General features: G+C 34.5%; 2 protein-coding genes across 2 annotated transcripts; both read right to left on the reverse strand.

The window, feature by feature from the left end:
* Nucleotides 1-234: 234 nt before the first annotated feature.
* HELRODRAFT_165887 (hypothetical protein) lies at nucleotides 235-5,317 on the reverse strand (the record flags this gene model as incomplete). The annotated part of the gene is made up of 9 exons (XM_009032358.1): nucleotides 235-675; nucleotides 951-2,104; nucleotides 2,371-2,473; nucleotides 2,933-3,009; nucleotides 3,314-3,470; nucleotides 4,014-4,211; nucleotides 4,487-4,552; nucleotides 4,788-4,937; nucleotides 5,228-5,317. 9 exons carry the CDS (start codon nucleotides 5,315-5,317, stop codon nucleotides 235-237), a joined length of 2,436 nt encoding a protein of 811 aa, XP_009030606.1.
* A 1,814-nt stretch (nucleotides 5,318-7,131) lies between these two features.
* HELRODRAFT_185204 (hypothetical protein) lies at nucleotides 7,132-9,335 on the reverse strand. Its single transcript, XM_009032359.1, is given in 6 exon segments — nucleotides 7,132-7,440; nucleotides 7,727-7,906; nucleotides 8,048-8,184; nucleotides 8,337-8,640; nucleotides 8,660-8,663; nucleotides 8,882-9,335. 6 exon segments carry the CDS (start codon nucleotides 9,139-9,141, stop codon nucleotides 7,291-7,293), a joined length of 1,035 nt encoding a protein of 344 aa, XP_009030607.1. The 5' UTR covers nucleotides 9,142-9,335; the 3' UTR covers nucleotides 7,132-7,290.
* Between the last annotated feature and the right edge of the window lie 1,651 nt (nucleotides 9,336-10,986).

Here is a 10,986-nt window from a genome sequence, read left to right on the forward strand (position 1 = left end):
TTAAAGAGAAAATGGAATTTAACATATAAAAATATACATTGACTTACAAATTTTTTTCGTCAATGTCTTTGCTTATTACAACTAATCAATCTAAATATTCATTCATTTATCTGTTCAGCTCTTCGACAATCAATCAATTAATCAATTAAACATTCATTTAAATAAATAATTGATCCATCCATCTATCCAATCATATCTATCAGACCACATCTACCACAAAACTAAAGAAACACATCAAAACGATATCTCCTGAATTTTCAACTCCACATTGATATTGTCGACATCAACGCTACCGCCATCGCCACCACCACCCATCTGATTACCGTTACTGTCATTGTTGTTATTATTGTTATGGGGGGGACTGAAGTTATTATTGCTATCGGAGAATGAGCTGACATGCTCGTTGGGAACATTGAAAACTGCGATTGTCTTTGTCCTTGCTGACTCTTTGGCCGCATCTGCAGCGTCAGCCCCTTGCGACACAACTGGCTGAATGAGGCTGGCGTGGTGGTAGTTTTGAGGATGGTGATGGAGATCAAAAAACTGACTGAAGTAGTTTCTCGAGCGCCGGTTCGTGTTCGGTTTGTAGGTAGTCAGTTGGTTATTTCGTGGAGTCTCGACTCGTGTGACCTTCATATAACCTAGGCGGATTGCCTCGGCCGGGTATATTTTTGCCTGTAAGTGTTTTATTAATCATCGCCGTATTCCTCAGTGGCACATTGTCATTGTTAACACCATCAACAACATCACCATCTATCATTCTTTATCATCATATCACAGCGATGGCCAAATGAAATTATTATATATAATGCCATTGAATTACAAATGACAATAAACCATCATTAGCTAAAACAAAACGTTTGAAAGCAGCGCAAAACAAAAGAATTTTTGCTAAAAATAGTTTTAAAATGCAGAGGAAAAGGAGATTAAAAAATGAGAAAAGCAGCAACCTTGGTGAGATTATCAACAAAACATCCCGACTCGGAATGCAGGAGTCCTCTCTTGATGGCCTCCACAAACGAAACGTACCTCTCCTCCATCCTGTCCATCACTCCATCAACCGCGTAAGTCACCGCATCGTCATCGCTGACGTCACCACCGCCAAACGCGTCGTCAACATTTTGATTTCGTTTGACGCTGGAGTCAACTTCGCAGCTCAGATTTCGCGTTTGAACTTTCTCCCCGTCCTTACTCTTCCACTCATTGACTTCAATCCAGCCTCGCCTCACGGCCTCATCAAGCACCACAGTTTCATCGGTCAGCGTGTTCCTGAAGAGACCGCCGTCAATGATTCCAGAATTCCGCGCTTGTTGGGGACTGACCATCCGATCGGTCAGGTGATCTCGAACACTCACTATGTCGTACTCATCTCTGTATACGCGCGTGCGAAGCGTTATGAGGCCTTGTGGCTGGCTTCTGCTGTCGTCGACGTTGCTGGCAACTTCTGTGACGCCAGTAGTTAGAGGATTCGCAAAAGGATGAGAAGTTGTCTCAATATCCTCTTCACCACTTTCTTTCCGAGTTGGTTTTGTTAGAATTCTAGAATCAGACTCAGCATCAACTGCAACATCTCTACTACTAATAACATTCTGATTAGTATTAAAACTACCATGACTGGTCCCATTTACATTGTTAATAGTAGTAACAGGTGGAGTAGCCTCCATAGGATTAGGAGTACTCAAGTTAGTACGAACGTCAGCAGTGTTGTTGTTATCAGTGGTGGAAGAAACACTGCCTCCTGTTAAAGGAGTATTTATGTTTGAAAAAGAAACTTTTATCAGCCCTTTAGCCAGGGCCGAAGCGATGGGTTCTTTCTTGCCGGTTTCGATGTTAACGTAACTACCGGATTTGTTATCAAGAATACCAGCCGCTACTGCATCCTTCATCGACAGTCGCTCGCCAGACCTCGCGTCGACCACATAATCAATGTTACATCTTCGCGATATGCCAGTCCGTTGTGTTGTGGCAGCTGTGGTTGTCGTTGGTGGTAGCGTGCGGTAGGTTCGTTCGTCTCGTGTTGTCGTCTCCATAGATGTTATTTTCAATTCAATGTATCTGTGGTTTTGTTGGATGTCGATGATTGTTTGTTTATTTCTCTGTCTGTCTGTTTGTTGATTTGATTGTTTGTTTGTTTGCTTGTTTATTTGTTAGTTTGTTTGTATGTTGACAATTTCTACTTTTCATTTTTTGTGAAATACGTTGAAACAATAACTAAACAACACATAAGAAGTTCACAAAGCATGCATAAAATTGAACTATGATGAATTTGTCAACATAAAAATCATCAAAGTTCAAAGTATGACACTACCAATTATAATTATAATAACAATAATATTATAGCAACAAACACGGCCCACTTGATATTTTTACTTTGGCATTGCTTAAGTGCACTTAGGTTTAACTCTTTGACAATGACAGGCCTGCAGTGGATGGACAGCTGCTGTTTGTACGATAACAAGTTGTCCACCAACGCCTGTGTAAATAGATTAATTTGATTGAGTTGTTGTAAGTGGGTCGTTGTAGTTGTTGTTGTTGTAGTAGTAGTTGTTGTTGTTAAAGAAAATGTGTTGTTGATGATAATGTTATTGCTGTTGTTGTACCACTGTTCTTATTGCTGCTGATGTTTTTTTTCACCAATTTTGTATTCTTATTGTTTTACGTCTTTCTACTGCGTTGTTTTGCTATTCGTTGGTAGCTACATATTTTAAAAAGTCGTCAGTTGGTTATACAACATGTTCATTCATTAACACTGAACACTGTGCTGTTGCAATTGTTGTAAAGTAAAGTCTAAATTTAATATTAGCTATTGAGTTACATTACGTTAAAAAATATGCATCACAATGATGAAATGAGTGAATCATGATGGAATGGCTTAATGAATGATAGTGATAAGAGTTACATAGCTTGATGATGTGATGATAAACAAACATACTGTGTAGTACAAGAGGGGTTTATCGATCTCTGCAATACTATTCCTTTGTACTGTTGTTTCTGATTTAAATATTTCAACTATTCATTTCAATTGAAAGTAAACGTTTGAAAAAAAATAATTATTTGAAAAACCGAGTAAAAAATTTTTGTTAAACCATAAAAACTGTTGAGCTGATTGCACTAGCTAGTGCTATTTAAAAGAAGAAGCATCCTAAAATTAAATAATCTAAATTAGGTGTATGAACTTTTAATGTAAAAATTTTCAAAAAAAATACCACCAACGTTGAAAAATTTTACTCTGAAAAAGAATCAAGAATACAAAAAAACCCACAAAATAATCAATTAATTTTTATTAAAAACGTAAAAAAAACACCAAACCAACCACCTTCATAATTATTCTGGATGAAATCATTTTCCAAATCCCTGAGAGCTTGGGAGATGTACCTGATCATAAACTCGTCCCTCAGTTCGACGGCTGACAGAAACCTCTGACAGCGCTCTTGAAACTTTCTGCTGGCACTTGTCGCGGGGATCTCATCCTTGAGAGGATGATGAAAATGACGATGATGAAATTATGCGATGGTGTAAGTAACACTAATGATGACATTAACCATAATGTGTTGATGTAAGAATGATGACATTAACCATAATGTGTTGATGTGACAATGGTAATAATAACCTTAATATGTTGATGTAAAATAATGGTTATAATAACAATAATGAAGATATTAAAAATGTTCGCTATGTCTGTCTTGAATGGAGAAAAAAAATGGAAAATGGTTTTTTATTACTGTGGAAAGCTTTAAGCTGTGTAGCGATGAAAAAAGGACTGTGTGCATGTTGAAAATAGTTATGGAAATAACAGGAATTAAACGATAACGAACGGTTATGTTGAGTGATTCTTTACCAACTTTTTAACCAAATGATAAGATATGAAAAAACTTGTATTAAAATTATATACCTAAAAGAAAGAATGAAACAAATTCCCCAAAAAAATTTACATTTTCACAATAAACTAACAATTTCACAAGAAAAAATTATAATTTTACGAAAAAATTTACAATTTAAAATTTTTTTTTTACAATTTTCAAAAGTAGCTCTTTAACAGATGCCAGAACATTCTGCTTTAATGCCACAAGTGCCTTGGAAACAGAGTCAGTCCAGTAGGTAGTCAGTTGGACTTGAAGTCTCTCAATGCAGTTTGTAAGGTTGAGGTCCGGAGTTGGTAAGAAGCAACTCAACACTGACATGTAACCCTCCATTCCTTTCGTGTTTTTGATCTGTTTGTTGTTGTTGTTGCTTTGTGTTGCTGTAAAGAGATTGTGCATGCTAAAAAAACTGACAATTTTACAAGAAAAATTTAATTGTATGAGTTGATGCTTATTAAAAATGCACTTCCAACCAGAATTATTCTCAAACACTGTTTAGATTAATGAACTTTAAATTTAGTTTGGTAGTATCAAGTTTTTAAGAAATTATATCATGCCCCATGTTACTATAGCAGATCAGTTTATAGGAACATGAAACAGTTATAAAAAAAAAGACAAAAACGAACTTTCAGCTGGTTGGGTCTGCTGTGTGAATCAGTGACAGTTACATGCTCACCTTCCTTCAGCGACATCTATTCAGTGTTTCATTTCAATATCCCAACTCAATTGAACTTGTTAACATATAACACCCTTATTTGTGTAACACTATTTGTTATAACAACATCGTCACTACTACATTTTCCAAGGCTGACATAAATACAATCAATTTTACTCTCAACATTTTCAATCACAATTTCATTTCATTAAAACATCAAATTTTACCTTCAATTTTTATTTACAATCATTTCTAAGAGCTCAAAAACAAACTTCATTGGTTTGTATAGAACAGAGAGCCTTGAACGAATGCAGTGCACTGAGTTTCTCCTGGTCAGTTGTGAATGTTTGAGGCAGATTGGACCACCTCACCATCAAATCTTCTATCGTCTTCCTCCATGTTGTATACGTTTTGTACATTTTCTGTTTTGCATTATGGTGAATTTAAATGATGCTTCAATAAATATTCAAATGATTTAAATTTATTTTGTGCAACTTTGAGAAATGTTATGCTAAAACTCTCGTCTTAATTTCTTACCAAGAAAATAGGTTCATTTACCCAAAAGATTTGTTACAATTGAAATCTTGAAAAGATTTGTTACAATTGAAATCTTGAAAATTTTAAACTGTAGATTTCAATACAATTTTTATATAGTTATTTTTCAATTAATCCAATTAAATTTATTTACACATATATTTGCATATTTATTTACTTGTAGAATGATAGTTACAGCTTGAATGCTGCCATCATCTATTACGTGGTTGGATATTTGCAGATGGTACTTGTTGGTCACCTGCAACATTTCTGAGTCGCAGAGCAACACATCGGCCAAGAACTATCAATCAAAAATCAAAGTTTCAACACTATTTACAATATTTAAACTAAACTGTGATAATTGATCATTTGCCATCAATGTTCAATTAATTAATATATATTATATTATATATTTATTATAATTTATTAGACTTTTATTACTTAATTTAAATAAAATATTTAATATGATTGACTTCACACAGATCCTGAGTTGCTCCTGTTGTCAAAAGGTTCTTCATATATTTTTCCCTGATTTCCTAGCAAAAAAGAATAGAAAATGAAATAAATAGAAAAATTAAAAATTTCAATAGTTGGTTTATTAATTGAATTTACTTTTTGTATGGCAAAAAAGTTAGAAAGAGCAAAGTTATTTTTGTTAATATAATAATAAATTAGTTTCATTGACAGCATGTTTTATATAGTTTTGTTAAAAAACTGGTTTTACCTCTTTTGAATGTTCCATTATCATTATTGTTCATAGCATTTAGGTTTTTGAAAAAATAGTTGAAGATTAATAAAAAATAAATTCTTATAGATAATTCTGAGTATGATTCTAAAAATGTATAATTGCAAGCCTAATGTAATCTGTAATGTAAACTGTAAAAAAGAAAGAAAGACCAAGTAAAAGTAGTAGAAATAAGAAATAAAATAAAATACTAGTTTGTTCTGTTTTGTTATAGTATGTAAGACATACTGTTGTATTGTATGGTATGGTAACTATACTATAGTTTATAATTTTTTATATATAATAATTTAATAATTAATAATAATACTACTACAGTTGCTACAAGGAAAAATATAGAAAAACACTTTTTTTAGATTAAAACTTTTTGTTAATAACGTTTCAACTGTGGAAAATTTTTGATGAAATAAATCGCTGAAAAGTTTAAAATTTTAAAATCGCAACGCCACTTTTGGCAAAAAATTTGACACACCAGCCCTTTAAATTTTAAATGAACACAACCATTCGTAAGTTAAGGTGCCACGTTTTGATCGATCTATTAGCCACAAAATTATTGTTTAGATGAAAAATTTACTTGCTAGAAAGATTCCTGGTAAGATTGATAATGTAGGGATATTCTTTCTAACCTGCATTACTTACAGAAACATCATAAGTAAATGAACGCATTGTACGCACGAATTTTTATGAATTCGAACCCGATGACTGCAACACAAGACCAGGAGCCTTTAACCGTCATACCACTGTACATCTGTCACGTGATAATAATTCATCACTATCACTTCAAAAATGTAAAGAGCCTAGCAACACGACGAAATACACTCATGGGTGAAGTGATTGTTTTTGTAATTGTGGTTTTTGTGAATTCTGTTCATATTTTGGTTTTGTTTTATTTAATATATATTGTTTGTTTGAAACATTGTTTGCATATGTTTGTAGAAAACCTGCTAGGAGTGTTAATATCAGGTCATGCCGATAGATGTCGTGTTTCGTGTTCATTTTATGCTGATTCGCTTCAAACGCACTAGGCTCTATACTTAAAGACTATTGTGTGTAGTGTACTGTGTATTGAGCGGTGTATGTGCGTATGTACACAAGTGTTTGTACACAAGTTGGCAGTGCAAGGTTTTCTAACAGACTTTGTAGAACGGAATGGCCAGTGTGTGCCTAATTAGTATCAAGAGTAACTGCTCTGTCTCAATCTCGTTTCGAAAAAAATTACTCTTACTAATCTGCGAAAGTTCGAATACAATTTGACGTTTTGATTTAGCTGTAGTATCTAATATTTATTTGTTTTACTTAGATGAAATATTCTTTTTGCCAATACTCTATCGAAACATCACTTTCATGGAACATAATTAGTGTTTATTAATGCGTCCATAAAATATAATATGTCAATATTTATTATAACGGTATTCTCCACTACACAACAAATTAATTCTAATTGATAAGTTAGTATCAAGAAGTATTTTTTTTGACATTTCGACAATTTATTAATTAATTCATGGGTCGGTAGAATCGGAAAGAATTTTCTTGAGAAGGGGCATGTTGAGATGGGTGATGAGGTGAATGTTCTTGTTCGGCTTGGAACTGTTCATGTCAACAACATTCTCTCCTAATCTGGTCTGATTAGTCAGCTCCACGTAGCAATCCTGCAATTATTTTTTTCATTTGAAATTATGAAACTTCAGTTTGTGGCAAACAATTCAATTGATTTAAAACAACGTGCAATGTGTATGCATGTGCCATTGCAAATGAATGATTACAAACAACACTTGAAGATCATTTTTCGGGTAGCCAAAAATTGGGGCGGCTTCAGCCCTTAAGCTCTCTCTTAATAATAATAATAATAATACGATTATTATTATTTACAATAGAAATAATAAATAACCAAGATTAATTTTTCAAAATTTTTCAACATTAAAAAATCCTACTTACAACGAGTGTGGCATTGTTCATAATGCTTCTGTGTAACAAAAAAGCCGCTGCCACTTGGTCGCAAGGGTTGAAGACCGTGATGTTCTGCTTGGCCGCATTGCCTCTCATCAGCCTGCCTACGTTTTCCAGGAACTTTGAATACTTGGAGTCTTTGCCAGTGATGTGGTGGTCATACCAATCCTAAGTTGTAAAAAAACTTACGGATCATTAAATCTACTAATCGCCACCCAGTCAACCCGTCGGTCAATCGTTCAGTTGGTCAACGACAATCGGCCAGTCAATCAAGCAGGCAATTCTCTAAAAAACGACCAACAAACAGACCCATGGGATGCTTGTAGATAAACTGAGCTCCCAAGTGATCAGATAGATGGTGCCCTTCCATTTGGTCATGACCTCGTTGGCTCCTTCGGGGTCCTCAAAGAAGTTGAATTCTGCGTAGGGACTGATGTTTCCGACGCCTGTGTTAGTCGAGTTTGAAAAAATATATCAACAAGACGAGGAGGTGAAAGACTTAATGGGTTACCGTTGATTCGTTAATGAATTATGATTTGAATGTTTTTTATTACTGAATTGATGTAAGAATTTTCTAACGGCAAATAAAACGACCGACTTTTGTAATTTCCTCCCATGATTATAGTCTCTTGCAGTTTTGTCCCAAATTCTGGATCTTCCTTAAGGACGTTCGCCAGATTGGTGAGGGGACCGATGGCCACGAGAGTTACTTCATTGGCAGGGTTCTGGGCTACCATTCTTCGCATGGCGGCTGTGGCGTTCTCAGTATTGCTGAGGTAGGGAGTGTAGTCGCTGAGGACGGTGTCGTCGCTGAAGTTTCCAAACCCATCCGGACCAAAGTAATAATCGGTTGATAAGTTCCGGTTGACTAATCCGTGCTTAGATCCCAAATATACCGGGATCTGTATGATGGCGGTGGTGGTTTTAATGGCAAGGAGGGGAAAAACTAATGGATATATTAATGTTTCAATAATTTTTTTGAGAGAAAATATCTAATCTGTTACATTTTGTAATAACGCCAACAATAATAATTGAAAAATTTGGTGAAATGATTCATCTCTTTGAAATAACCCCTCAGATAATAATTGCCAATCAAATAACAAAACAACCGACCCATCAACAGAATGAACCCAACTAACATTCAATCTGTCGTTCAGTTTGAGGATTCTTATGGCATTCCTGGCCACCTGTTCCAGGTAGACATTTCCGAAGGTGACGGTGATGCCGATGACGTCAATCTTGGCTGTTTGTCTCAGGAGCATGATGAGTGCGTGCGCGTCATCGCCACCTGGATCGCAGTCGACGATCACTTTTCTTTTGGGAGCCAGTGGATGCGCGTACGTTCCTTCATACGCGATAAACAAAGCTGTTGCCAGAATAAAGACACCCTTCTGCCAAACCATGATTATACAAATTATCACACTTTAACTTAAAATTTGTTATAAATTTTATTTAAATAATAAATATCAAATTCGGTAGATAATAATAAATAATTAATGCAAATAAGGCAGCGCTAATCCGAAAGCTGAATCTTAACGCCTTGGATACACAGCTCTGAATTCGCAGTTTTATACTATCTCATCTTCATACCTTTGCATATACTCTTTTTCATACATTCATATTTTTCATTTGTGGGCTTCTGGTATATATATAAATATATATATATATATATGGTTTACCAATAATATATATATGTATATATATGTTATATATGCATATATATATATATGCATATATATGTATATATAGGTGTGTATGTGTGTGTGTATTTGTATGTGTGTGTGATTATAGCCTGACTCCACATAAAAATCTTTCGTTATCAAATCATCGATCATCGTATTTAATAATTTTCTAGACAAAAATTCAAAGTCAGAAAATTTTTTGTTTGCAAAGTTAACTGATATATGAGCAGGCACGTACTTACGCAAATAGACACAAATACAAATATTTTCACACACACACACGCACACGCGCACGCACACACGCACTTACGAACACACACACACTCATGATATAAAATAAAATGATTTATATGCGTGCATTTATTCTAACGTATAAAGATACATCCAAATATGTGTAACTCGATGCCATCACTCAATGCATTCATAAAATATTTCTGAATTGTTATTTAATTTAGCTAAACTGAGCGAGTCAAACATTGCGAACCCAGCGTTTACGTGCGCTTTTGAGATCAGCAAGTGTACAGTCGAACAATGTCTGCTTGTTTGTTACCAATATCTCAACTTTTGTTTACTGTGACACTTGTTTCTTTTCTTATACGTGAGTGCGTCTGTATGTGTGTCTATGTGCGTGTTTGTATGTATGTTTATATGGTTTAAGGACAACAAATAAACTAAATTCTAACGGCAACAAATGAATATGCGTGCAAACGTTTTGACGCCAGAAGTTTTTTATTGCCACCCAAACAAACACCTTTATTTCACAGTAGTTAAAAAGGGATGGTTGTTTATTAGTATCATATATCTTAATTAATTAAATTGATTATTTAATTAAACCCTTAATTGCTCAATTTCTTTAATTACAATTATTCTGTTTTAAAATGATAACTGAAGATTTTTTGACCAACTAAAAATTAAAAGTTAATTTCTACACATTTCATTGGCTACAGTAAAATATTTTATATATGTGAATGAACATGTATGAACGTAAATCGTTGGTCAATAAGCACGAGTCCGGGGTGCTAGCCAGGGCATGTAAGGACCATTTTTAGCCTCGGTTCATATAACATGTGCCTCTAAAACCAGAGGTTTGCATGCCAAAATTACTTCAATATGGCGGGATGAAGAAGAAGTTGTCAATTTAAACTCGGAGGCCCATGTCAATGACACATCCTGAATTCTAGGGCCTGGTACCAGTTACAAATGTTAGCCACCGTAAGAAAATTTTGGCTCTCCCCTGTCAACATTAAAACATTTTCAAAGTTCGCCCCCTCACCAAAGTTGTCTAGATCCGCCACTGATGCCTGTAACTTCGATCCAACATGGAAAACATTGAAGAAGACAAAATGTCTAGGACCTTTCTCGATTTTGTTAGTTTTAAACCAACTACCTTTTTTGTTATAAAAATTTGAATCGAACAAAATTTAAAAACTTATTCAATCAATTTAAAACATTTAGAAACAGCTTATTACTTTGCACGCACGCGCTAAAATAGATTTTTCGTAAACTAACTAAAACACGTGAATCGGAATGTTAAATAGTTTTACTACTATTATTACTGTTACTAGC

The sequence above is a fragment of the Helobdella robusta genome (assembly GCF_000326865.2).
Source record: "Helobdella robusta unplaced genomic scaffold HELROscaffold_8, whole genome shotgun sequence".
In the NCBI taxonomy this organism is placed as follows: Eukaryota; Metazoa; Annelida; class Clitellata; order Rhynchobdellida; family Glossiphoniidae; genus Helobdella; species Helobdella robusta.